A 25,202-nucleotide genomic window follows, 5' to 3' on the forward strand; every position below is an offset into this window, starting at 1 on the left:
CGAGTCAGCAGCAGGCATGGAAAGCTGCGCGTTGGAGAAGCAATCGAGCGTCGAGGGCGGCGAGCTGAGCGCCGAGCCACGGAGCGGGCGGAGTTAAGGTGGCCCGGGGGGACGGTCCCCACGACGGGGCAACGCCAACCCCACGGGCGTGTCACCCCCCACCACCCGGAATGGGGTGTCCCCACCCGTGTCACCGCCCCGTCCTGGGTGGTGCTTCTCCACCCGTGTCACCCACCCACTGTCCCTGAGTGGGGTGTCCCCACTCATGTCACCCTCCCTGGTCCTGAGTGGGGTGTCCCCACTCGTGTCGCCCCCCGCGGGCGCCAGGGCCGGATTCTGGTGACGCCGTGGCACGGGCAGACGTCTCAAAGAGCTTTATGGCACACACAGCACGCTCGTCCCCCCTCGGGGGGGTCCCCAAACTGCAGCAGGGCCCCAGACTTGGGTGGGGGGGTCCCGGGTGGGTCCATCACTGCCAGGTCACACCTGGGGGGGGGGGGGGAGAAGAGAAATGGGGGGGTTAAAGGGGGGCAGAGAGAAAGGGGGTGGCGGGGGGCTGGTGGGGGCTCACCCGGGTGGCGGAGGCACGTGGCGGCCGCCGCTCCCTCCCTGGGGGGCTCGTGCCAGGGGCACCCCCTGTCTCCGCCGCGCGGCTGCTGCCGAAAAAGCCCGTGAGACCCCCAAAATGGGGGGGTGTGCCCCCCCCACCCCCCCGCAAGTCTCACCTCTCCCCAGGCAGCCGCCGCCGCCGCCGCGCTGCCAACGCCAGCCCCACGCCGGGGCCCAGCAGGGCGAGGGGGAGGGCGCAGGCGAGGGCGAGGGGCGCGGGGGGGTGGCGCTGGGGGGCCGGAGGGGGCCCCCCAACCTCCTCCTCGCAGCGGGACCCCATAAATCCGGGGGGACAGGCGCAGACGTGGCCGGAGAAGTGGGTGTAGCAGGTGGCACCGTGCAGGCAAGGGCCAGAGGCGCAGGCGTCGGCGCGTTGGCGGCAATCGGCGCCGGCGTAGCCGAGGGTGCAGGAGCAGGTGAAGGCGTTGGCGCCGTCCTGGCAGGTGCCGCCGTTGGCGCAGGGGTTGGGGGTACAGTCGTCAGCGTTGCGTTCGCACCGGCGCCCCGAAAAACCCGGTCGGCATTTGCAAATGGCGCCGCGACCCAAGTCCCGGCATTGGCCGCCTGCGCCAGGGGAGGGGGTCAGCGATGCCGAAGCGTGCCGGGGGGACGGCAGCGGGGGACGCGGGGGGACGCTCACCGTGCAGGCAGAGGTGGTCGGCGCAGCGGTCGGCGCGGCGCTCGCAGTTGGAGCCGCGAAAGCCGGGCGGGCAGCGGCAAGTGTAGCCGGCACCAGGGGCTGGGGCCGGGGCGCAGGCGCCGCCGTTGAAGCAGGGACCGAGGGCACACGGGGATGGCGGCACCTCTGGGAGAGGCTCCGGTATCGCCAACCGCCCCGCGGCCGGGAGCAACGCCGACGACACTGGCGCTGCTGGGGCCGTTGCTGGTGCTACCGCTGGTACTTCTGGGGCCACCGCTGGTACCACCACCACTGGTGCTTCCAGGGCCACCGCCGGTGCTGCCGGTGCTGCCGGGGCCACCAGGGCCACCGCCGGTGCTGCCGGTGCTGCCGCTGGTGCTGCTGGGGCCACCAGGGCCACCGCCGGTGCTGCCGGTGCTACCGGGGCCACCACTGCTGCTGGTGCTTCTGGTGCTGCCGGCGGCCGTCCCGGGCCGGGGGTGTCACAGCGCGGCCCCAGGGAGTCGCTCCCGTGACCCTGCGTGGGCAGCGCCGTTACCGGGACAGTGGGGACGGGGGGTACTAGACCCCCCCGGTGTGGGGGAACACCGGGGGGGTCCCTGGGGTGACCCTGGGGGCCTCCTGGGGTGACAGGGAGGGTGCCGGTGCGGGGATGGGGGGGGTCCCACTCACCCCGCAGGTGCCCCTGTTGGAGCAGGCGCTACCGTTGGCACCCGGGGGGGCACAGGCTTCCCGGCACCTGCCTGCAGGGAGAACGTGGGGTGTCGGGGCACCCCAAAACCCAGGGGACACCCCAGGGGTGCTGGGGGCCCCCCCAAGAAAGACCGGGGAGGGAGGGGTGCTGGGGATCCCCCCAGGGGACGGGGTACTCACGGCGGGCACAGCAGGGGGCCAGCAGCGGTGGGGGCCGGCAGGCAGCAGCAGGGGGCAGCGGCGGGGGCAGGGGGCAGCGGGGGCGCAGCGGGGGCCGCGGGCGGGGGCGGCAGCGCAGACGGGTGCCGAAGCGCAGGCCCCCCGGCCCCCCCGCCAGGGACCCCCGGGGAGAGGTGCTGCCGGGCCACCGCACGCCCCAAGAGCCGGTCCTGGGGCCCTGGGGCACCCATCAGCACCCACAGCCCCCCAAACCCCCTTTGCCCCTCTAACCCTCCCTCCTCTAACCTTTGCCCCTCTCTCCCCCCCAAATCCATGGATTCCCATTCACCCCCCAAACATCCAGGGCTCCCCTTTTCCCTCCCAAATCCTAATTTGCCCCCCAAAACCGCACAGACCACCATTTGCCCCCCATCTGCCTCCCCACCCCTATTTGTCCCCCATTTACCCCGTGGGACCCCATCTGCCCCCCTTATCCCTCATCCACCCCCTGTGGCACCTCCATTCCCCGCCCCCAATATCCATGGCCCCTATGTGCCCCCTGGGGCCCCAAGTCCCCCCACTCACCCCCAGAGCCTTTGGCCTCCTCCAGCCGCCACGACTCGATGACGAGGGAGACGGTGCCCTGGGGAGGGGCCGGGGGGCAAAAAGTGGGGGTGGGGTGGGTGGTGTGTCATTCCTGGTCTCTTGGGGGTGCCGGGGCCATGGCGGGGGTCAGACTTGGGGGGCGGTCCTCACCGGCCAGGGGAAGGCGAAGGGCAGGCGGAGGATGCGGGGAGCCCCGGGGTGGGCGGGGGTCCAGGGGGCTGTGGGCGACCCCCAGGCTGCAGCCGACCCCCCCGGGGGGCCGCAGGCAGAGGCGAAAGACGAGGGGACAAGAGGGGGGGCCCCCACACGGCCCCCCCGGGCCCCCCCGCGCCGACAGCACCCGCAGCTCCAGCACCCCGGCTGGCTGCACCTGCGGGCGGGCGTCAGCGACCCAAACCCCCGGCACCCCCCAGAACCCCCAAATCCAGAGCCCCCCAGCACCCCAAAATACCCCTCAGGGATGCCCTAGCACCCAAATAGCCCTCAAATACCCCCAGCACCCTAAACCGGCCCCTTAGGACCCCCCAGCATCCAAAACCTGCCCCAAGCACCCCGCCAACTCCCCAGGAACACCCCAAATACCACGGAGCCCCCCAGCCCTACAAAGAGCCCTCCGAGACCCCTGCAATTCCCCCCCAGCATCCCAAATACTCCTGGAATTCCTCCCCCCAGGCTCAAGACCCCCCGGGACCACGAAGGGACACTCGAAGCACCCCAGGATCTCCCAGATCCCCCAGGGACCCCCCTGAAAATGCCCAAGGGTCTCCCCCAGCCTCCTAAGACCCCCCAGGCCCCTCCCCGGGGTCAGGCTCACCGGCGGGGGGCAGAGGAGGGCGAGGAGGGCGGCCAGCAGCAGAGCAGCCATGGCCGGCACCGGGGCGGGGGGGGGCCGGATCCGGGCCGGGGGGTCCCGCCTGCTCCCGGTCTCAGCGGGGTCTGAGCCCACCGCCCCCCCCAAGACCCCTTTCTAAGGGCCCCGCCCCGCCCCCTGCTCACAGGCCCCGCCCCCGCCCACAGGCCACGCCCCCAAAGGAGATGCAGGGCCCTCCCCCATCCCGAAAGGGGGATCCAGCCCCATAACACCCCCCGAAGGGGTCGGCTCCTGCCCCACAACCTGCCCCTATGAGCCTGGATCGGGGCCATAGCCCCTCCCACCCCCCCAAAGGGCCCAGATCCGACGAAGCACCAGGGAGGGGGCCGCTCCGCGTCCCCAAGCAGCACAGTGCACCCGCAGCTCCACGTCACCCTTTATTCACCCCCGCTGGGGTCAGACCCCCCTCCCCAAAACCCTCAAATCCCCCCAAACCGGGGCCACACCCGGCCCCCCCGGCCACGGGGCCGCCAGCGCCTCCGACCGCATCGTCCGGGTGCCGCGTCACCCCCTGCTCCTGCGGTGCGGGCAACCCGGGTGTGTCCCCCCCGCCCCAGCCTTGCGCCGCTGACATCACGGCACCGTCCCGCTGACATCACGGCACCGTCCCGCTGACATCACGCTGACGTCACTGCTGCTTGGAACGGGGCCAGAGGCGGCCGGCCAGGGAGCCCAGGAAGAGCCCCGTCGGCTTCTTGCCCTGCGCCAGCTCGGCCAGGCGCTGCTGCTCCTCCTGTGCCCCGGATTCGGGGCGAAAAACAGCCGTTATGGGCAATTAAGTGCCGCCACCCCCCCTGCCCCGTGTCGCGTGTCCCCCCCGGCGCGTCCCCACCTCCTCCAGCTGCGACCGGCGTCGTTTAAAAGCCGCCAGCGGATCCTCCTCCAGCGCGTAATTCTCCAACACCGTCCGGACATCCTCCACCCCGCTGAGAGCGATAGCTGCGGGGACAGAGGGGTCAGGGGGGCTCGGCGGGGGGTCGGGGATGAAGCGGGGACGTTTGGGGACGCGTTTACTCACTTTTGAGGAAAGCGGTGAGGTCATAGAGCGCACGGTCGTCGGAGCTGCCGTCCCAGCGGGGCAGCGCCAGCCCGTTGTAGGGCTGCAGGCAGAAGGCTTCTCTCCGGCAATCCACCACCACCACCTTCGCCGGGTCTCTGTTGAGGCAGGAGATGTCCTGGGGGGGGACAAGGGGGGGACAGTGAGGGGCTGGTGGAGGGCGGGGGGGTCACCGAAGTGCCTGTCCCCCTCCCCTGCCCTCCCTGGCCCCCCCACCTTGACGTGGTGCCCGTCCATGTAGCGGGTGGCGTCGCGGAAGAGGCGGTAGGAGACGAAGCCGTGGGGGTCCACGCTGTCAATGAGGGGGAAGGCGGTCTGGGGGGGGGAGAACGGGGGGGGTGAGAGGGTGGGGACACCCCGAGTGGCCCTGTCACCTCCCGGGGTGGCCGCGTCCCCCCCAGCTTCGCGCTCACCATGCCGGTTTCAGAGGTGAAGACGACGATCTCGTAGAGGGGCGCGAGCTGCTGGAGGAGGCTCTCGATGCCCGGGCGCTTCTTGAAGCGCCAGCCGGTGACGAGCTGGTTTTGGGGGGGACAAGGAGGTGTCACCGGGGGGTGGCAGCGGGGGCAGGGCACGGGAAGGCTCGGGGGACACTCACCGACCACTCGGGGTGCAGCAGGACGTCGGTGAGCTCAATGACGAGGGTGTAGGGGGGCTGGTAGTAGGGTTCGCGCAGGGGGTCCGGCAGCAGCTTGGGGCTGGTGGGCTCGATGATCATCTGGGGGGGTCAGGGGGAAGGATGGAGCCCCCCAAGTATGGGGACAAGCCACCAGCGTGGGGACAAGGGTCCCCAAAAGGGGAGAGCATCCCCGCACTGGTGCAGGGGCAAGGGCTGGAGCGTGGGGACGAAGCGCCCTGGCAAATGGGGACGAAGCCCCCCCAAAGCGGGGACAGGAGCCCCGGCCTCATGACAAAGACCCCAAGGTGGGGATAAGGACCCCAAATCGGTGACAGAGGACCCCAAAACAGGGATGTGACTCCCCAGCACTGAGGGAATAGGGATCCAAAATGTCCCCAAGATGGGGACAAAGCTCCCCAGAAGAGTGAAAAAGCTCTCGGGACAGGGACAGCCGCCCCTGAGCAGATGAAGCCCCCCCAAAATGGGGGACACCCCCCCCCCAAACAGGTCCCCGCGTACCTGCCTGTAGTCCTTGAAGTACTTGTAGGTCCTGCGGAGCTGCTGGATGCCCACAGGGTCTGCGGAGCCAAGGCCAGCGCAGGTGAGGGTCACCCAGGGTCCCTGCTGTCCCCAAGGGGGGTGACAGTTCCCCCCCACCCTCCCCTCGCCAGGATGAAGACCAAAATGCACAAAAAAAGCCCCTTTTGGGTAACAACGGGGCGTTAAAAACCTCGTAAAAGCCTCCAGCCACGACACCGAAGTGTCAAAGGCCCCGAGGATGTGATGTGTCCCCTACCGGGGGCTGTCACCCCCCCCCCGGGGGTGTCTGGGGACGTCACTCACCGCCATCGAACTCATCGGGGATCTGTAGGGAGAAGAGGGAGGCAGAGGGTTAAAACGGGGACAGCAAGGAGGACACGGTGGGTGCAGGGCTCGCGGTGGCACCAGAGGGGCTGTGGCACCGAGGGGGAAGGGACACACGAGGTGACAGGGACAATTCACAGGTAGGTGACACCGTTTCCCTCTGGTTTCCTTCTGCTGACTGAAGTCCTCGTCACCCCACTGATATTCCTGTCACCCCACTGGTGTCATCGTCACCTGCTCAGCGCTTCCCCCCTGCCTCACCCCGTTTGATGTCCCCGTGTCCCCCCTGCCGGTCACCGGAGACGGGCAGGGCAATTCGCACCTCTCCCTCCCCGGGGAGCCACGCCACACATCAAAACACCCCTCAACACCTCCCAGATTCTCCAATAAAGGGGGTTTGGGTGACAAAAACACCTCCCCTGAGTGTGACAAGGACTGTCAGTCCCTTTGGGGACACGCCACTCCCTCTGGGGACACGTCACTCCCCTCAGGGACATGGGGCCCCTACACCCCACTCAATGGAAACACCCCAAAATAAGGGAAAACGCCAGTGACAGAGGACGGACGGGGACACATAGGCAAGGGAGGGAGAGGAGGAAGGTGCTAAGCCCCTGCGATGTCCCCAGATGTCCCCAAAGGGCAGGGAGGGGACATCGGAGCAGCCCCCCTGCCTAAAAAAAGGGGCGGGGGGGGGGGAAGAACCGCTGCTGAGCGCCCCTCACCTTGGCACCATGCTCGTCCACCGCGTTGCTGCCTGCGGGAGGGGGAGAGCGGAGGTGAGGAGGGGCTGCGGTGGCACCAGCGGCAGAGGGGACAAGCGGGGGACGCCAGGGACTCACCGAAGATGTAGACGAGTGCCACGCTGGTGCCAGCACCCAGCAGCCCCGCCAGGCGCAGGGCCAACCGCCGGGCAGCCGCCATCCGCTCCCGCCGCTGCCGCTCTTCCTCCTCCTCCTTCTCTGAGCCGGGGGTGCGTCCCAGGGGTCCCTCTGCCGCCTACAGGGTGGGGGGACACTGTGAGCCCTGGGGACAAGGGGGGAGTCCTGGGGATGGCTGGGGAGTCCCCGGGATGGCCAGGGACACTTGGGGACAGCTGGGGAGATCTGAGGATAGCCAGGGACATCCAGCGAGCCCCAGGGTCAGTCAGGGACAGCCGAGGAGCCTCCTCGGGCCTTTGGGGACACTTTGGGGACACCTGGGAAGCTCCAGGGACGTCCGAGGATGAGCAGGGACATCCAGGGAACTTCAGGGACACCTGGGGAGCCCCAGGGTCAGTCAGGCGCAGCCAAGAAGCCTCCTAGGGCCCTACTTTGGGGACACCTAGGATGCTCTGGGGATGTCCGAGGACATCCAGGGAGCTCCAGGGACACCTGGGGAGCCCCAGTGACAGCCAGGGACACCCGTGGAGGCCCAGGGACCCTTGGGGACCCCCAGGGATGTCCGAGGATGGCCAAGGGACAGCCAGGGAGCCCCGAGGACCCCTGGGGACACCCAGAGAGCCCAAGGGACCCCAGCGGAGCCCTAGGGATGGCCGAGAACGGCCAGGGACAGACGGGGAGCCCTGGGAACACCCAGGGACACTCAAGAGACTCCCAGGGACCCCCGAGGACAGCCGGAGAGGGCCGGGGACGGCCGCGGAGCCCTGGGCAAGGAAGGGCCAGAGAGGACCGGGGACATGCGGGGACACCTGGGGACACCCGTGGAGCCCCCGTGCCCCCCCCCGCCCCGCGGGGCCCTCACCACCCCCTCAGGCCCAGGCCCGGCCCTGCCCGCTGGGCTCAGCCCACCTGGTGCCGCCGCAGCCGCTCCCGCAGCACCGCCTCGGTGCCGGCGGTGCCGCTGGCGGCTCGGCCCAGCGCGGCGCGGGCCCGGCGGGCCCCCAGGGCGGCGCAGGCCCCGCAGGCCGCCACCGCCCGCCCGGCCGCTGCCGCCGCCGCCATCTTCCCGCACCGCGCGCCCCAGGGCGCAGGCGCCGCCGCAGCGGCCAATCCCCTTCCCGCGCCGTCAGCCAATGAGAGACGGCGGGGAGAGAGAAAGAGGAGGAGGCAAGACGCGAGGGGCGGAGCGCAAGGGCCGACGACCAATGGCGGCGCGGCTACTGGCCAATGGCGGCGTCGGGGAGGCTGAGCCGGCGTCGGGAGAGCCAATGAGGGGAGGAGGCGGCAGGGGAGGCAGGGCGCAGAACACGTGGGCGGCCGGCGCCGAGCCCCCTCCACCTCGCCGGCTCCAGGGGGCGGGGGGCCCGGTTCAGCCCCCTCCCCCGGCCCCGCGAGTCCCGCTTCAACCCCCTCCCAGCCCCATGGGGGGGCCGGTTGAACCCCCCTTTCCCCAGCTCTATGGAGTACTGGGGCCCTGGTTCAACCCCCCCCCCCCAGCTCCATGGAGTACTGGGGCCCTGGTTCAACACCCCCCCGCCGGCTCTATGGGGCGGTGGGGGGAATCACTTCCACTCCCCCATCCCCATAGCCGCCCCCCCGGAGGGCAGCACAGAGGAGGGAGGGGATGCCGCACCCACAGGCGTTTATTCCACACCTAAACCTCGCTACAACCAGCAGCACAGAGAAGGGGGAAAAATAAAGGGGGGGGGGAATGGTGGGACACAAAGAAAATGGGGGGCAGCGGGGGGGGCACTCAAGCCTCCAGCAGTTTGCCGAGGAAGCGGAGGTTGAGGATCTTGAGCTGCTCCTCCAAATCCATGCGGACAATCCCATCCTCCCCGTCGATGCTGAGCAGGATCCCGGTGGCTTCGCGGTCCTCCCCCAGGATCACCTTTACCTGCGGGGAGGGGGGGCATTAGGGCCGTGAGGCGGGGAGGGACCTTGGGGGGGTCCCAGAGGGGCTTGGGGGGTCCCAGTGTAGCACTTGAGGGGATGTCGAAGGTCCACAGGGGACCGTGGGGTGGGGTGGGGCTGTGGGGGAGTGCTGGGGGGCCCCTACCTTGTTGCTCTTGGTGGGGGTGACAGGCTCGAGGTGCTCGCTGGAGATGCTCACCACCTTCTCGCTGTCCTTCAGGTAGACGGAGCACATCCCGCCCTACAGAGCCAAAGTGGGGGGGGTCAGCATCACCCTGTGTGTCCCAACCCCCAAAACCGCCCCCAAACCCCCACCCCTGGGTCTCACCGTGACGCTACGGATGACGCCGGTCTGTCCTACCGCCTGACTGTCCAGGTAGGTGTCACGGACCTTCACCTGGATGTCGGTGGTCACCCAGTCGCTGGAGCTCTGCTCAATCCCCGATCCGGGGGTGTGGGGGTTGTACCCCCCCGGGGAGGGGGCCCCAGGAGTCATGGGGCTGTAGCCCACCGGGCTGGGGCTAGGGCTGGCCTTGGGGGAGAGAAAGGAGGCAGCATTGTGAGGGGTAGGGGGCTATGAGGGGTGTAGGGGGCTATGAGGGGGTTAGGGAGTGTAGGGAGACTATGAAGGGGTTTAGAGGGGTGTAGGGGGCTATGGGGTCGTGTAGGGGGTTATATGGGGACTACGAGAGGGTTTAGGGGGTATAGGAGAGCTATGAGGGGGTTGAGAGGGGTGTAGGGGGCTATGAGGTGGTTTAGGGGGCTATGAAGGAGCTTAGAGGGGTGTATGGGGTCATGTAGGGGTTATATGGGGGACTAGGAGAGGGTTTAAGGGGGTACAGGGGGGCTATGAGGGGGTTTGGAGGGGTGTAGGGGGCTATGGGGTCGTGTAGGGGGCTATGGGGTCGTGTAGGGGGCTATGGGGACTATGAGAGGGTTTAAAGGGGTACAGGGGGGCTATGGGGTCGTGTAGGGGGACTACAAGAGGGTTTAGGAGGGTATAGGGGGGCTATGAGGGGGTTCAGGGGGTCTGGGGGTACCTGGTAGGCCATGGGTGATGGCGTGGGGTGGTAGCTGGCTGGTGAGTGGGTGTTCTGGTAGCCCACGGGGCTGGGGGCCACTTGGTGGTAGCTTTGGGGACTGGGGCTGGGCTGGTAGGAGCCCTGCGGCGAGGGGACGGCGTAGGGCGAGAACTGGTCCGTGTTGTACCTGGCAGGGGGAGGAGAGGTGGCAGAGGGAGGGAGTTTGAGGATTTGGGTTCAGGGTCCCCCAGGGCCGTGCTTCGGGGTCCTCCAGGAGCACAGTTCCCCCCCCCAGGGGTGTAGTTCAGGGTCCTCTGGGGCTGCGGTTTCACCCCGGGACCCCAATTCAGAGGTGCCAGGACCATGGCTCCCCCCAGGTCTGTGTTTCGGGGTCCCCCAGGAGCAGCTTCCCCCCTTGGGTTGTGGTTTGGGGTCCCCTGGGGCTGTGGTTTCACCCCGGGACCCTGATTCAGGGGCCATGGTGCCATAGTTCCCCTCCAGAACCATGGCTTGGGGTCCCCCAGAGCAGTTCCCCCCCCCAGGGCTGTAGTTTGGGGTCCCGCAGGAGCACAGTTACCCCCCAGAGCCGTGGTTTGGGGTCCCCCAGGAGCACAGTTACCGCCCAGAGCCGTGGTTTGGGGTCCCCCAGGAGCACAGTTACCCCCCAGAGCCGTGGTTTGGGGTCCCCCAGGAGCACAGTTATCCCCCCAGGGCCGTGGTTTGGGGTCCCCCAGGAGCACAGTTACCGCCCAGGACCGTGGTTCGGGGACCCCTGGGGCCTGCCATGGGGCAGAGGGAGCACTCACATGGCCGGCGTGCCGGGGGTCTGGGGGTTGTATGGCTGGTTGACCTGGGGGGATGAGGGGTCAGGGTAGCCGGGGGTCTGCGGATTGGGGGTGCCCCCATAGCCCTGCGGCGAGGGCGTGGGCTCATCATCGAAGCCGTACTCGAAGTCCTCGTCGGCCCTACGGGGGACAGATGAGCGTTATCATCACAGCGGGGCCATCCTGGTGGCCGGAGACCCCAAAACGGGGCTGTCCCGGTGGGAGGGACCCCCCCGTACCCACCTGGAGGGCGTGTTGGGGTTGTTGGGGTCCCAGGCACCGCTCTGGGCGGGCGTGCGGCTGCCGTCATGCAGCGGCGTCTGCGAGCCGTAGTGCGGCGTGCGGCTGCCTGCGAGGGTCCCGCAGCGGCTCCATCAGTCCCACCCCGTGCCCCCCGAGACCCCCTTCTCCCTGTCCCTGGCACACTTCAGGCCCGTCACCTCCAGATCACATCGGGGTCCTCCAGGGTCCCATCTCATCCCGATCCATCCCCCCAGAAGCCAGCCCTGAGTCCCCTCTGTGTCCCCAGAGTCCCCCCAATCCCTGTCCCCTCCATCCCCGTGTCCCCCCAGTCCCCTCCATGTCCCCCAAGGCCCCACTTCATCCTGGTGCATCCCCCCAGGCCACCCCAGGGTCCACCTTACCCCGTTCCCTCCATCCCCCCATGTCCCCCAAGGTCCCATCTCATCCTGGTCCACCCACCCAGCCACCCCAGGGTCCCCTCTGTGTCCCCAGGGTCCCCCTAATCCCTTGTCCCCTCCATCCGTTGTCCTCCCGTGCCACTCACCGTCGTGCAGGGGGGTCTGCGAGCCGTACATGGGGGTGCGGGAGCCGGAGCCGTACATGGGGGTCTGGGAGCCATACATGGGGGTGCGCCCGTAGGCCGACGTCATCCCGCCTGGGCGGCGTGAGCCCCTGTGGGGACACGCGGGTGTCAGGGGACACGCGGGTGTCAGGGACATGGTGCCAGTGGGGGACGGGGACCCCCTAAAAGAGCCCCACTCATGTCTGCGGGTATCATCCACCCCGGGGAGGTTCTGGCCCAAGTGTCACCAACGCTGAGGGCCACCCTGACCCGTTGGGGGTGTCTCCGAGGGCCACCCTGACCCGTTGGGGGTGTCTCCGAGGGCCACCCTGACCCGTTGGGGGTGTCTCCGAGGCCCACCCTGACCCGTTGGGGGGGTGTCTCCGAGGCCCACCCTGGCCCCGGTGTGCCCGTCCCCCCACTCACACGGTGGTCAGGCGCTGGCGGTCCACTGAGATGGTCTGGCAGGTGGAGTGCAGCTCCACGCGGGCCGTCGACTCCGTCGCATCCTTCACCACCCCGATGTAGCCTGCGGGGTGGGATGGGGCTCAGGGTGGGCACCCGGGCATCCCTCAGGCCCCCTCCCGTTTACAGGGGGGGCAAATGGGCACCCGGCACCCCGCCAGAAGGCACCCACCTTTGTAGGGCCCTTGGGAGATGCGCACCGTCTGCCCGATGAGGTCATTATCCCGCCGCCCGCGGCCACGGCTCATGCCGCCGCCGCCGAAACCACCACGTTGGCCTGTGGGACCGAGACGGGGCTCGGGGGGGTCCGTGGGGACACCTCCCCGGCCTCGGGGACACCCAACACTCACCAGCCCCGCTGGGGTGCATCGGGCTGCTGATACGGGGACTCATGGGGGCGAAGCCACCCACGGTGAAGTTGGTGACGTCCCGTGGCTGTGAGGAGAGAAAATGGCACCTGAAGGGGGGGGGCCAGCAGCAAAACCGGGGGGCTGTAGCCCCCCCCAGCAGTCCCCAGGGGTGTCCCCAGCGCGTCCCCACCTTGGAGCCGCCCGCCAGGACAAGGTGCCGGGTCTTGCAGACGAACATGCCGCCGTTCTCCACCAGCTTCTTGCAGTGCAGGAAGGCGAAGCCCCGGAAGAGATGCCGGATCTCCCCCTCGCGGCCCTGTCCCGGTAAAAAGGGGGGTTAAGCCCCAGTAGAAAGGGAGGGGCAACCCCCGAGAGGTGACCGGATCCTTCCCTCAGCAACGGGAAGGACCCAGAGGGTGCTGGGAGGGATCCGGTGTCCCCTCAGTGCTGGGAGGGATGCAGGGGGAACCTGGTATCCCCTCAATGCCGAGAGGGATTCAGGGAGGCGCTGGGAGGGACCCCCAATACACCACAGACCCCCCCACGTTGCCAGGAGGGACCCAGCTCACCCCAGGGACGGTCCCTGAAGGAGGGGCAGACCCAGAGCAGCACCAGCAAGGACCCAGAGCACCTCTGAGGGCCCCCAAAGCACCAGGAGGGGCCCATCACACCCGCAGGACCCCCCCCCGCCCACCAACCCCGTAAGCCCCTACCGAGTGAGGCCCGTCTATGACTTTGACAATGTCCTTGACATGGATGTTGTTCTGCTCCGAGTCGAGGGCGACAGCGAAGCGGTTGTCCTTCTTCCTGGTGACGGCTTGGTGCCGCACCGTCACCACCTTCCCGTACATGTTCAGCACCTGCGGAGATGGCGAGAGGCTGCGAGGGGAGGCGGCCAAAATCGGGGACCCTGCTGGGGCAGGGGACATGGCTTCGGCATGGGGCCAACCACGGAACCCCCCCCCCAGGGCAGGGGACATGGCTCTGGCATGGGGATGAGCATGGAAACCCCCCCTGGGCAGGGGACACGGCTCCTGCGGGCGTCCCCGGGGAGCTGGGACTCACCTGGAAGGTCTCCCGCTCCAGACGGACGATGACGCCCACTGTTTGGGGGTCCAGCTGCACCAGCTCGCCCCACTCGTGCTGCCCCCCCACATCCACGCCAGATGCTGTCTCTGAGCAGAGCTGCAGGTCCCGCGGCAGAACCTTGAGCTGGTGGCGAGGAGTGTGAGATGCAGCCGTTTCCCCTTTTTCCCCCCAAAACCAGCCCATTTTGGGGTGGGCCACGGTGCTGAGTGGGACTTTTCACCCCCCAAATACCTCGTGCATGGTGAGGTCGGAGAAGAGGATGACGAAGTTTTCCTCCACCCTCACGATCAGCCCTGTGTCGCCCTCGAAGCGCCCCGCGATCACCTTGACGTGGTCCCCCATCTTGAAATACTTCCGCAGCTCCTGAGCCGGGAACTCCAGCATGTCCTGGGGCGGGAGGGGAAGAGAACGCCGTGGGCATGGGGAGAAGGGGCTGGTGGGGTTTGGGGTGGCCGCAGCGGCCCCGGGAGGCACCCGGCGTCGCTCCCCGGGGACTCCCTGACCTTCAAGTCCTCATGTTTGGGCATGATGGTGATCTTGTTGCCATCGACGCTGAGGATTTTGCCCTGCAGGTTGATCAGCTCGCCCTCGCACACCTCCACGTTGTCGCCAGGCTGGAAGTTGTGCTCTCGTTCCTTCCCTGGGATGGCAGGGATGGTGAGGGGCTGGCACTGCGGGGTGGACGACGGGGGGACGGTGGCGACACCTGCTTACCTGTGCTCTCTGTCACCACCTCCAGGTCGATGCCTTCGGGCTGGTCCTCGAACTTCTCCAGCTCCGACAGGGTGGGCTTCACGCCCTCCGTTATCTGCCAAGAGCAGAGCCAGTGGCCAAAACGCTCTGTTACCACCCGGGTTGGTGGTACTGTCCCCACCGAGGAACAACCAGCTTCCCAACAACCCTCGGCGTTAGAAAGGAGGTGGTTTTGGGGAAAAACCAGGGAGTTTTGGGCTCAAACCCTGGTGCAGCAGGGCGGCAGCGCTCACCACGGCCGACATGGCGAAGCTCTTGAAGAGGAATCCCTTGCGGCTGTAGCGGTTGCCTTCGAAGATGAGGAAGTCCCCGTCGGATGCCACATCGCCTCCCAGGGACCTGGGACAAACCCCAAATCACCCCCTCAGGGACGAAAACCCCTGGGCAAGAGACCTCCCCAGGGACAAAAACCCTCCCTCGGTGAGGGCAGCTCCCCTGGGGGGTCTTCTGGGGCCATGTCCGATGTCCCCTGGCGCGGTGACGGTCGCCTACCGGATCTTCTCGGCGTCGAAAAGCCGCTGTGGGGGTCGCTTGAACTTCTTCCTCTTGGCGAACCAGTCTTTCTGCGGGGCGGGGGGCAGCGAGGGGTGAGCGAAGGGCGGCAGCGTGGCGGCAGTGCCGGCACCGACACGGCGTGGATCCGCTTACCAGGCTCATGCGGGCTTTGATCCGGTCAAAGTCGATGCGGGGGATCATCTTGAGTGAAATCTGGTTCTGGCTGGGCTCCACGTAATCCACCTGGGGGGCACAAACGCAGGGTGAGCCAGGCGTGTCCCCCTCCACGGTGTCCCCGTCCCCGTCCCCTCCTCACCTGGGCGATGTCGTCCTTGTAGATCCCCCTCTTGAGGCGCACCCAGGATTTGGGCTTGAGGTTGGTGACCTCCTTCACCACCTTGAGAACGTCGGTCATCTCCTTGATGGGGACCATCTGCTGGTTCCAGTAGCCCATGCGCAGGTTGCCCACCCCCTCGATCGCCTGCTTGACGTGCGTCTGCTTGTAGGCCTCCACGTAGATGTAACCCTTGACGTGCTCGGGGGCCACCACCGACTTGATCTGCAGGGGCTGGAGGACAAGCGGATGCGTTGGGGACACGCTGGGGACACCGCGGCACTCTGACCCCCCTCTCCGGCCGCAGCCCGGCTCTCCCACGGCCTCACTGTGTCGGTGAACTGGTAAGCGATGAATTTCCGCATCAGGGCGATGGCCGTGGCGCGCTCCTCGCCGATCTGGGGACAAAAAGGACGTTTTAGGGGTGGCGATGCAGCCCCCCTCACCGCACTGAGCCCTCCCCGTGCCCCCCACCCCAGCACCCACCTTGCACTTCACGGTCCAGAGATTGGGGTCCCTGTACGGGGGCGGAGAGGGAAACACCGTTACAGGGTGGCTCGTCCCGATTTGCTCCTTTTTCTTCCCAAAACCACGTGAGTTTTTCCCCCTGCCCTGCCATGAGACTTACTTGACTCCCGGCAGCAGCTGCTGCTGCGTGATGTCGTCCGAGAGCTCGTCGGAGCCACCGTAAACACTGAAAAAAGGGAAAATTATAAAGAAAATAATGAAAAGGAAAGGTGGTGAGGAGAGGGGGGACGCTCCTCGTTGCGCCGGGGATGGGGACAAGGACTCACGTCTCTCCCACCGAGGACTTGGCGTATTTCTTCATGTAATACTCGCCCAGCTCCTCCTCGCGCTGGTCCCTGCGGAGAGAAAAGGAGACGGGGAGGCGTCAGTGCGGCCCCTGCCGCCCTGACAGACCGACGGACACACGGACAGAGCCGCCGTCACCTCCAGAGGTTCTGCAGCCGCCGAGCGCCGGAGCGATCCTCATCCAGCACCACGTTATCGATGTTGGAAGCTGCGAGGAAGAGGAAGGTGGGGATGGAGCAGGGGGGTGGGATGGGCTTGCTTGGCCCCGGGGGTGGGGGGACCCCGAGGGGAAATGGGGGGTGGCGGGGTGATTTGGGCTTACCTTCGATCTCTTCTGCTCGGGAGGAAGGAGTGGCGGTGAAGGATGGAGCAAATAATAGCGGCAAAACCACCCGCGGGTGAGGGGGGAACAAAGGGGAAGGAATCAAAATTCAGACGGTGGCACGGTGGGAAAAAGGAGGGGGAAAGAGGGGGGGGAAAGCAAAAGAAAAACCCCAGGCGAGCGCGGATGAGATGTGCTGAGCGGACAGACATGGGGAGGGAGAGATGGAGGGACAGCGGGAGGCGGGGGGAGACGCGCCGGCCCTCCCGCCCCCTGGGATGGGTTTTGGGGGGAAAAAGGGGCTGGTGGGGGGGCTCTTTGGGTTGGCCCCCAAAGAGCTGCACTTCCATCCTCTTCCTCGGGCCTCCAGGGCAGGGAAGGGACCTGGCAGGGCCCCCAAAGGCCGAGGGGGGCTCCCGAAGCCCCAGGGGGGGCCCCCAAAGCGGCGTGGGGACACTCCTCACCTTTCTCCAGGATGTCCTCCGCCCCGTCCTCCCACTGGTCCTCGTCTTCGTACTCGTCATCCACATCTGGGGGGGGTCAGGGCGGTGAGCGGGGCCGGGGGGGCAGCAGCGACCCCCCCATTGCCCCCACAGCCCCCCCAGCTCACCGGCCTCGTCCAGGATGAAGCCGCCATGGCGTGGCTTTTTGGCCGGTCGGTCGTCATCTTCCTCCTCTTCCTCCTCGTCGTACTCCTCCTCCTCTTCCTCCTCCTCCTCCTCGGCCTCCTCCTTCTCGCTGCCGGCCGGGCTGGCACGCTCCTCCTCGGCCTGCAGGAGTTTGGGGGGGTGAGGGAGGGCACCCACACGTGCCCCCTGCCCCTCCCCCGCTGCAGCCTTCAGCCTCACCTCGTTCTCCTCGGCCTCCTCGGCCTCGCTGCTGCGCTCGCTCTCGTCCTCCGAGAAGTTGCTGTCGTCGCTGTCCGACATGGCGGCGCTGGGGGGTCTGGGCGGGGAGAGGGGGTGTCCTGGGGGACGGGCAGTGGGGTCTGGGGAAGTGGGGGTGTCCCGGGAGGACCTGGGGGGCAGGCAGGGGGGTCTGGGGGTGTCCTAGGGGATGGGGGACATGGGGGTGTCCTCGGGGTAGCTGGGGGAACAGGCAGGGAGACATGGGAGTGTCCCGAGAGGCAGTCGGGAGGGTCTGGGGGTGTCCCGAGGGGGGGGGGGGGGGGGAGCAGGGGGAGATGGGGGTGTCCTGGGGGACGTGGGGAGGGTCTGGATGGGTGGGGAGAGACAGGGGTGTCCCGGGGGATCTGGGGGGCAATGGGGGGTTGTTCCGTGGGGACGCAGGGCGGTGATACCGGGCTGGCCCGGGGCAGGAAGCGCAAACAGACCGGTACGAACCCCTGGGACAGCCCCACGCCGGGAACGGCCCTACCGGGACCCGCCCCCACCAGGGGCCTGAATCCCAGATCTGGCCCCGGGGGGGTGTCACGGGGGGGTGTCACGGGTGGCTCCGGGGGGGGGGGGGGGGCATCCCCTGGGGGGGTCCCCGCCTCCGCCACCTTACCGCCGGAGGGGACGGCGGCTCCGCTCCGCCCTAGGCCTCGGCCCGGCCTCTCTCCAGGCCCCGGCCGCGGCCGCGGCCCCGGCCCCGCTCCGCCGTCGGCCGCACTCCCGCCTCGGCCCGGCCCCGCTCTCGGCCTGGCCTGGCCTGGTCTATCCTATCCCGGCCCGGTCCCGGCTCGGCCCGGCCCCGCTCCCGGCCCCGCCGCTGCCTCTCGCGAGAGCCGCCCCAGCGTCACGTGAGGGGGGTGGGCGGTGCCGGCGGCAGTCACGTGCCCTGACGGGGGGCGGGGCGCGACGGCGGCGCGGAGGAGACAAAAGAGGCGGCGCGGAAACGGCTGAGCGCGCGGCGGGGGAGTGACGCCATCCGTCCAGGCCGTGGCGTCACCGCGCCGTCACGGGGTAGCGCTGAGCGGGCAGCCCGCGTCACCCCACGCCTCTTCCCACGGCAAGTGCCCCCCCCACCCCCACCCCGGACGCCTGGGTCCTGCGTGGGAGGCGGCAGGGTCCCCCCCTGCCCCGGTCCGGCCCCCCCACGATCCCGCCGTGGGCGCAGAGGAGCCGACATCAGAGAAAAACAGTTTATTTACCAAAACCGCATCCCCCCCCCCCATTAGGGCCCCCCACGGGGGGGTCAGCACCCCAAAACCCAGCACCGGGACCCCCATATCCACGCTCAGACACCCACACCAGGCACCAGGACCCCTCCCCAACTTCTATAACCTCCCTCAGAGCCCCATAGGAAGTTTGGGGGGGTCCATGACCCCCCTGGGCCCCCCTCCAAACACTCAGGGCCCCCCCGCAGGGGTCAGCACCCCAAAACCCAGCACCGGGACCCTCATATCCACGCTCAGACACCCACGCCGGGCACCAGGACCACCCCCCCCCCCAAAAGCCCTATATCTGCCCTCAGACCCCCATGGGAAGTTTTGGGGGGGGTCCGTGACCCCCCTGGGCCCCCCCAAACACTCAGGGCCCCCCCGGGGGGGGCAGCTTGCCGGTGATCTTGTTGGCCCCTTCCAGCAGGGCGTTGTGGATGTCCTTGGCACCGGCGATCTGGGCCTTGATGAGGGGCAGGTACTGGGTGTAGGGGAGGGTCTCGCCCGCCCCCCCCTCACCTTTGGGGGCCGCCGGCACCAGGGCGGGGGCGTGCTTGGCGCTGTCGAAGCTCTGCGAGAGGCACTCGTGGGCCAGGCGCTGGGGGGGAAACGGTGGGGGGTCACTTGGGGCGGGGGAGGCAGCAGAGGGGACAAGACTGGGGGGCGGGGATGGGACGGGGGACGAGGATGGCGCTGGGGCGTGATGGTGCTAAGGGGATGGGGGTTTTGGGGGCACCGAGGCACTGGGGCGTGGGGAGCGCAGCGGGGGTGTCGCAGGGGGGTCACTCACAAGGCAGAGCTCCAGCTGGTCGCAGAGGGCGTAAAACTCCTCCAGGCTCTTGTCGAAGCGCTGCAGGGCCCCATCGGCGCTCTTCCTGCGGGGGGCCACCGTCACTGCCGCCGCTGCCCCCGTGGGGGACGGGGGAGGCGGGGAGCGGACTGGGAACACTGGGAAGGGACTGGAGGGCTGCAGGGGGAGTGGGAGGTAGGGGGAGGATTGGGGGCGCTGGGATGGTGGGGGAGTACTGGGGGTACTGGGATGGCACTGGGGGACGGTCACTCACTGCCCGTTGTCGATGCTGGAGTTCTGCACCAGGTTCTGCGCCGCCACTTTCATCAGGGTCTGCGGAGGGGGGAGAAGGGGGTCAGGGGGGACACGGCCACGCCCGGGGGGGAACAGGCAGCCCCCCAGTTCCCACCACGGCCCCACGCGTGTCACCCGGCAGTGGCGACTCATTTACTGGGGGACGGGGACATCCCCAGGACACGACCCCCCCACCACACCCTTCACTGGAGCAGGGACCCCCCCCGGACCCCCATTACCAGCACAGGGACCCTCTGGGACCCCCCAAACAAGGACACGGGGACAGGGGACCCCCCTCCCGGATCCCCATTACCTGCACAGGGACCCCCGGGGGGACTGGCCCCGCCCCTTCCCAAGACCACGCCCCGCAGCAGCAGATCCCGCCCCCCCGCGGCGGCAGGACCTCCCCGGCGGCAGGCCCCGCCCCCTCGCGGCGGCAAGCCACGCCCCACGCCGGCAGCAGAACAGTGGCAGCCCCCGCCCCCCTCCGCGACACGCTCCGCCCACTTCCGGCGGCAGGCCCCGCCTCCCCTCGGCGGCAGCCCCGCCCCATCACTGCGGTAGACCGCCCGCGGCGGCAGGCCCCGCCTCCCCTCGGCGTCAGGCTCCGCCCCTCGGCGGCGGCGGGCCCCGCCCACCTGCAGGCTCTCCTTCAGCTGGGGGATGAGGAGCCGGAACCGCTGCACCGGGTCGAAGTCCTGCGCCTGCGCAGCCGCCACCTGCGCCGGCAGCGGCGGCCCCGGGGGCTGCCCCGGTCCCGCAGCCTGCCCCGGCCCCGCTCCCGGCCCGGTGGCGGCGGGCAGAGGCGGCGGCGGCGGCGCGGGGGCGGCGGGCGGCCCCGGCCCCGGGCCCGGCCCCGTCGGCGGCGGCTGCGGGGGCGCCGCCATCTTCCCGGCGCGCGCCTGGCTTCCGCTCCCGGCCGGCCCCGCGCGCCGGGAAGTGACGTAAGGTTCAGGAGGGGTCCTGGCGCCGCCCGGAAGTAGCTGCCCCCCGCGGTGCCTGCGCAGGGCCCGGCCCCGGCCCCGCCATGGCTCCCACCATCCAGACGCAGGCGCAGCGGGAGGAGCCGGGCCACAGGTACGGCGGCGTCACGGGCCTGACGTCATGGCGGGCGCCGTGGCGTCACGGGGTGGGGGCGGGCCCACGGGTCGGGGGGGGAACCGGACTGTCCGGGTCCCCTCGTGATGTCACACGCACGGGGGGGGCGCGGAAACCTGGGTGCCGTCCTGACGTGATAGCGGACATGGGGGGCTTGGGGTCTCAGGTCCCCGGGTGCCATTCTGACGTCACAGTGCACGGAAGGGACTAGGGGTCCCGGACACCTGGGTCCCCTCTTGATGTCACACACACGGGGGGCGGGGCGCAAACCTGGGTCCCTTCCTGACGTCATAGTGCACATGGGGAGGCTTGGGGGTCTCAGGCCTCCGGGTGCCATTCTGACGTCACAGTGCACGGAAGGGACGGGGGGTCCCGGACGCCTGGGTCCCCTCTTGATGTCACACACTCGGGGGGGGGTGTAAACGTGGGTCCCTTCCTGACGTCATAGTGCAGATGGAGGGTGGTTCTGGATGTCGGGGTCCCCTCATGACATCATAGCACACGCGGGGAGGGGCGGGGGCCCGCCTGCCTGGGTCGCCTCGTGACATCATAGTGCAAGGGGGGGGCCGGGCCCGGGTGCCGGGGTCCCCTCGTGACGTCATCGCGCACCCGGGGGCCGGGGCTCCCCCCGCTCCCCCCTCCCCCCGCAGGCCCAGCTCCCACCGGACGCTGCCCGAGAGGTGAGTGGGGGCGGGGACCCCGGGGGTCCCTTGGGGGGTCCCCCCGCGCTTTGGGGTCCCCCCTGACGCCCCCTGACGCCCCCAGGTCGGGCGTGGTCTGCCGGGTCAAGTACTGCAACAGCCTCCCCGACATCCCCTTCGACCCCAAGTTCATCACCTACCCCTTCGACCAGAACCGGTGCGGGGGGAGGTTTGGGGGTGCCCTGCGGCTCCTGCGGGGGGGCGATGGGGGGTCTGGGGTGTTTTGGGGGATGAGTCAGTGCTGGGGAGGGGGCTGGGGTGTTTCGACCCCCCTGGTTGGGGGCTCGGGGGTGTCTGGGGGGCTGGAGTGGTTTCGGGGTGTTTTAGGAGGGGTGGGGTTTTGGGGGTCATTTTGGGGTATTTTGGATTTGGGGGTTGGGGGTGTTTGGGGGGTTGGGGTTTTTGGGGGTGTTTGGAGGGGTTGGGGGTTTTTTGGGGGTGTTTGGGGGGTTGGGGTTTTGGGGGTGTTTGGAGGGGTTGGGGTTTTTTTGGGGGGTTGGGGGTATTTGGGGAGGTTTGGGGTTTTTTGGGGGGTGTTTTGGGGTCCCTGGACGTGCTTCCCCCCCAGGTTCGTGCAGTACAAGGCGACGTCACTGGAGAAGCAGCACAAGCACGACCTGCTGACCGAGCCCGACCTGGGCGTCACCATCGACCTCATCAACCCCGACACCTACCGCATCGACCCCAGCGGTGGGGGGCCGGCGGGACCCCGAGTTCAGGAGGGGGCACCCCCAGATTTGGGGGAGGGGGCAAACATGGGGAGGGGGTGCACATGCACCCCCAGGGGCTGAGGGACACCCCGGGAGCTCCCCAAGGGGCTGAGCTGCCAGTAGGGGTTGGGGGGGATTGGGGGACCCCAGGATTGGGGGAGACACCAACACTGTGGGGGGACCCCAAAATTGGGGGGACCCCAACACTGGGGGAGCCAAATTTCTCCTCCCCCACCCCCCAGTGCTCCTGGACCCAGCGGATGAGAAGCTGCTGGAGGAGGAGATCCAGGCGCCCACCAGCTCCAAGAGGTAACGGCATCCCCGGGGCGGGGGGCAGCCCCCAAACCGGGCTGGGGGGGGGGGGCATGGCAGCCCCAAGGCCCTGGGGGGGCCCCCCCCATCATTCTGCTCCCCCCATGCAGGTCACAGCAACACGCCAAGGTGGTGCCGTGGATGCGCAAGACCGAGTACATCTCCACCGAGTTCAACCGCTACGGCGTCTCCAACGAGAAACCCGAGGTCAAGTGAGTCCAGGGGGGTCCCAGGGGGTCCCGGGGGGGGGACAGCCCCTCCCCATCACTCCCCTCCCCCCACCCCCCCATCTGCATCCTTCCCCCCCCAGGATCGGCGTCTCGGTGAAGCAGCAGTTCACAGAGGAAGAGATCTACAAAGACCGTGACAGCCAGATCGCTGCCATTGAGAAGACCTTTGAGGATGCCCAGAAAGCGGTAAAGGGGGGAGGAGGAGGGCGTTGGGGACCCCCCCCCCGGGATATTTGGGGGCCCCCTGGGATTTTGGGGACACACGCACAGCCCTGACGCCCTCCTGTGCCCCCCCTCCAGATCACGCAGCACTACAGCAAGCCCCGCGTCACCCCCGTTGAGGTCATGCCCGTCTTCCCCGACTTCAAGGTAAGGGGGGCACCGTGGGGACCCCCTCGGCGGGGGGGGACACGTGGGGACCCCAAATCTCCCTCCACCCCCGTGCCACTGTCCTACAGGGGAAACTGAGGCACAGATCCCCCCCTTGCAGGGGGAATGTGGAGGGTAGCGGGTGGTTTTGGGGGCAGAATGGTGGTTTTGAGGTCTGAGGGGACGTGTTGCCCCCCCCCTTTTTTGCCCCCCCCAGATGTGGATCAACCCCTGCGCCCAAGTCATCTTCGACTCGGACCCGGCGCCCAAGGACACGAGCGGCCCGGCCGCGCTGGAGATGATGTCCCAGGCCATGATCAGGTGCTGGAGGGGGCACCCCCACATTGTTTTGGGGGGGAATGTCCCGCCAGCCCCCCCGCACCCCCTTTAACCCCTTCCTGCCCACAGGGGGATGATGGACGAGGAGGGGAACCAGTTTGTGGCTTATTTCTTGCCGGTGGAGGAGACGCTGCGCAAGCGGAAGCGAGACCAGGAGGAGGAGATGGATTATGCCCCCGAGGATGTGTACGGGGGGTTCCTGTATATCCAGGGGGGGTCCTGTATAGCTGGGGGGGGGTCTTATACAGTGGGGGGCGTCCCCTGTAGCTCAGGGGGTCCCATATGGCTTGAGGGGGGCCACGGGGAGCAGGTTGGGGAGGTCCCACAGCTTCGTGGAGGACAAACCAACAGCCTGGCGGAGCCCGTTAGGTTTTGGGGGGCTGCTTTGGCGGGGGGATTTGGGAGCGGGGGGGGGGTGTCTTTCCAGCCCACCCCCACCCCCCCCGTGCCCCTCCCCGCAGCTACGACTACAAAATCGCCCGGGAGTACAACTGGAACGTGAAGAACAAGGCCAGCAAGGGCTACGAGGAGAATTACTTCTTCATCTTCCGCGAGGGTGACGGCGTCTACTACAACGAGCTGGAGACCAGGTGGGCCTGGGGGGGCACTGGGAGCCCCCCCCCAGTAATGGGGGCACGGGGGGGGGGGGTGTTTCCCCTTCCCTGGGGGCTTGTTGGGGGTCCCTGTGCAGACTGGAAGAGAACTGGTGGTGTGGGGAGGGTCCTGGGGGGTCCCTAGGAGTGCTTGACCCCCCCCCGCCTGCCAGGACGCTGGATGGGGGGGGGGTCAGGAGGGGTTTGGGGGTGTCTCTGCGGTTGGGAGGGAGCCGGGGGTGGGGGGGTCCCAGGGGTGCCTGACCCCCCCCCACGCGTCCCCCCAGGGTGCGGCTGAGCAAGCGGCGGGCGCGCGCGGGGGTGCAGTCGGGCACCAACGCGGTGCTGGTGGTGAAGCACCGCGACATGAACGAGAAGGAGCTGGAGGCCCAGGTACAGCCGGGGGGGACCCCGGTATCGGGGACCCCCACCCCCTTCCCCTGCCCCCCCCGGGTGCGGCAGGGACCCCAGCGTCTGGCTGACCCCCCCTCCCCTTCTGAACCCCCAGGAAGCGCGGCGGGCGCAGCTGGAGAACCACGAGCCGGAGGAGGAGGAAGAGGAGGAGATGGAGGCTGAGAAGGAGGTGGCGGGATCAGGTATGGGGCGGGGGGGGGGCTCCCCTGGGTCTGGGGGGCCTATACCCCCCCCTGGGGGCCGAGCATTGGGGCCCCCCAAACCTCCCCCCCAAATCTCTCCCCCCCCACCTCCAGACGAAGAGCGGGAGAAGGGCAGCGAGAGCGAAGGAGGGGCGAGCGGCGAGGAGGAGGAGGAGGCCGATGGCTCAGGGAGCAGCAGCGAGCGGGGGGGCTCGGCCCGCAGCGAGGAGGAGGATGAGGCTGAAGATGAAGAGGAGGACAGGGGGGGCCGGCGGGGGGGCAGCGACGCTGCCCGGGCCGCCCGCGACCAGGAGGAGATCTTCGGCAGCGACAACGACGAGGAAGAGGAGGAAGAGGAGGAGGAGGAAGAAGAGGAAGAGTCGGAAGCGGGGGGCAGCGAGGGGGCCCCCGCAGCCCCCGCCTCAGCCCCAGCGAGGCCTCGGAGGAAGAGGAGGAGGAGGAGGAGGAGGAAGAGAGCCCCAGCGACGCCTCCGACTCCTCCAGCGACTGAGGGGTGGGATTCTCCGGCGGCTCGTAGCGAGGTTGAGCCTGGACCCCCCCCCCATCCCCCTTTTGGGGCAAAAACCAGGCACTTTGGGTTCGTTTGGGTTTTTTTTTCTCTTTAATAACGTAGTCATGGTTACCAGCCATAGTCATAACAAAAGTTATTCATAATAAAATGTATCTAAAATAACGTTTCTATCTCGAAGGGCCGCGGCGCTACGTGTACAAAGGGGGGCTGTACCGACGGGGGGGGGGGGATCCCGGGGCGTCCCCCACCCTGGGGGGGCATCAACGTGTACCTAAATTTGGGGTGTGCCCCCCCGGGGGGGTGGACAGGGTGACACCCCCCAGGGGCCAAAACCGAAAATAATATTAATAAT

At 68.6% G+C, this 25,202-nt stretch overlaps 5 protein-coding genes across 6 annotated transcripts; 1 reads left to right on the forward strand and 4 right to left on the reverse strand.

Moving 5' to 3' along the window:
* Positions 1-246: 246 nt before the first annotated feature.
* Positions 247-3,636, reverse strand: DLL3 (delta like canonical Notch ligand 3). The gene is given in 12 exon segments (XM_072848716.1): positions 247-486; positions 572-656; positions 726-1,173; positions 1,250-1,766; positions 1,922-1,992; positions 2,123-2,176; positions 2,243-2,277; positions 2,279-2,339; positions 2,687-2,744; positions 2,858-2,906; positions 2,908-3,077; positions 3,522-3,636. Coding segments are annotated over 12 exon segments (1,605 nt in total). The 5' UTR covers positions 3,573-3,636; the 3' UTR covers positions 247-480.
* Positions 3,637-4,003: 367 nt separating this feature from the next.
* TIMM50 (translocase of inner mitochondrial membrane 50) lies at positions 4,004-8,073 on the reverse strand. Its single transcript, XM_072848789.1, has 11 exons — positions 7,906-8,073; positions 6,958-7,114; positions 6,841-6,872; positions 6,098-6,119; positions 5,774-5,832; positions 5,234-5,353; positions 5,049-5,153; positions 4,852-4,950; positions 4,597-4,753; positions 4,411-4,517; positions 4,004-4,311 (listed from the first exon to the last, which is right to left on the reverse strand). The coding sequence occupies exons 1-11, from the start codon at positions 8,056-8,058 to the stop codon at positions 4,207-4,209; spliced, it is 1,116 nt and encodes a 371-aa protein (XP_072704890.1). The 5' UTR covers positions 8,059-8,073; the 3' UTR covers positions 4,004-4,206.
* A 548-nt stretch (positions 8,074-8,621) lies between these two features.
* SUPT5H (SPT5 homolog, DSIF elongation factor subunit) lies at positions 8,622-17,863 on the reverse strand. 2 transcript variants are annotated; one of them, XM_072848858.1, is made up of 30 exons: positions 17,692-17,863; positions 17,031-17,127; positions 16,793-16,952; positions 16,647-16,712; positions 16,183-16,194; positions 15,999-16,068; positions 15,842-15,910; positions 15,676-15,741; positions 15,534-15,564; positions 15,377-15,445; positions 15,030-15,281; positions 14,867-14,956; positions 14,711-14,781; positions 14,452-14,557; positions 14,180-14,273; positions 13,969-14,105; positions 13,697-13,852; positions 13,442-13,588; positions 13,090-13,236; positions 12,567-12,692; positions 12,377-12,461; positions 12,199-12,303; positions 11,988-12,090; positions 11,544-11,671; positions 11,000-11,105; positions 10,739-10,897; positions 9,951-10,119; positions 9,239-9,442; positions 9,056-9,151; positions 8,622-8,893 (listed from the first exon to the last, which is right to left on the reverse strand). In XM_072848858.1, the coding sequence occupies exons 2-30, from the start codon at positions 17,109-17,111 to the stop codon at positions 8,750-8,752; spliced, it is 3,249 nt and encodes a 1,082-aa protein (XP_072704959.1). In that variant the 5' UTR covers positions 17,112-17,127; positions 17,692-17,863; the 3' UTR covers positions 8,622-8,749. The 2 variants fall into 2 exon arrangements, with proteins under 2 accessions (XP_072704959.1, XP_072704960.1); XM_072848859.1 differs by lacking the exon at positions 16,183-16,194.
* A 688-nt stretch (positions 17,864-18,551) lies between these two features.
* Positions 18,552-20,272, reverse strand: MED29 (mediator complex subunit 29). The gene is made up of 4 exons (XM_072848828.1): positions 20,009-20,272; positions 19,351-19,409; positions 19,077-19,161; positions 18,552-18,884 (listed from the first exon to the last, which is right to left on the reverse strand). The coding sequence occupies exons 1-4, from the start codon at positions 20,255-20,257 to the stop codon at positions 18,657-18,659; spliced, it is 621 nt and encodes a 206-aa protein (XP_072704929.1). The 5' UTR covers positions 20,258-20,272; the 3' UTR covers positions 18,552-18,656.
* On the forward strand, positions 20,175-24,976 carry PAF1 (PAF1 homolog, Paf1/RNA polymerase II complex component). The gene is given in 15 exon segments (XM_072848827.1): positions 20,175-20,447; positions 21,119-21,148; positions 21,234-21,326; positions 21,738-21,859; positions 22,122-22,188; positions 22,302-22,403; positions 22,502-22,607; positions 22,722-22,790; positions 23,008-23,111; positions 23,199-23,315; positions 23,591-23,719; positions 24,010-24,115; positions 24,231-24,318; positions 24,433-24,720; positions 24,723-24,976. Coding segments are annotated over 15 exon segments (1,578 nt in total). The 5' UTR covers positions 20,175-20,397; the 3' UTR covers positions 24,830-24,976.
* The last annotated feature ends 226 nt before the right edge of the window (positions 24,977-25,202 follow it).

Source organism: Ciconia boyciana, chromosome 33, assembly GCF_034638445.1.
Source record: "Ciconia boyciana chromosome 33, ASM3463844v1, whole genome shotgun sequence".
NCBI classification, from domain to species: Eukaryota; Metazoa; Chordata; class Aves; order Ciconiiformes; family Ciconiidae; genus Ciconia; species Ciconia boyciana.

Excerpts from the sequence above, each read along its gene's own strand:
- TIMM50 (XM_072848789.1), bottom strand. The coding sequence starts at position 8,058 with ATGGCGGCGGCGGCAGCGGCCGGGCGGGCGGTGGCGGCCTGCGGGGCC. Across the intron at positions 5,154-5,233 it reads TGCTGCACCCCGAGTGGTCG|CTCGTCACCGGCTGGCGCTT; the intron begins GTGAGTGTCCCC and ends CCCCAAAACCAG. Across the intron at positions 4,518-4,596 it reads CCTCACCGCTTTCCTCAAAA|CTATCGCTCTCAGCGGGGTG; the intron begins GTGAGTAAACGC and ends CTGTCCCCGCAG.
- SUPT5H (XM_072848858.1), bottom strand. The coding sequence starts at position 17,111 with ATGTCGGACAGCGACGACAGCAACTTCTCGGAGGACGAGAGCGAGCGC. Across the intron at positions 15,911-15,998 it reads CGGCTGCAGAACCTCTGGAG|GGACCAGCGCGAGGAGGAGC; the intron begins GTGACGGCGGCT and ends TTCTCTCCGCAG. Across the intron at positions 8,894-9,055 it reads CCCCCACCAAGAGCAACAAG|GTAAAGGTGATCCTGGGGGA; the intron begins GTAGGGGCCCCC and ends CCCTCCCCGCAG.
- MED29 (XM_072848828.1), bottom strand. The coding sequence starts at position 20,257 with ATGGCGGCGCCCCCGCAGCCGCCGCCGACGGGGCCGGGCCCGGGGCCG. Across the intron at positions 19,410-20,008 it reads AGCTGAAGGAGAGCCTGCAG|ACCCTGATGAAAGTGGCGGC; the intron begins GTGGGCGGGGCC and ends CCCCCTCCGCAG. Across the intron at positions 18,885-19,076 it reads ACCAGCTGGAGCTCTGCCTT|CGCCTGGCCCACGAGTGCCT; the intron begins GTGAGTGACCCC and ends TTTCCCCCCCAG.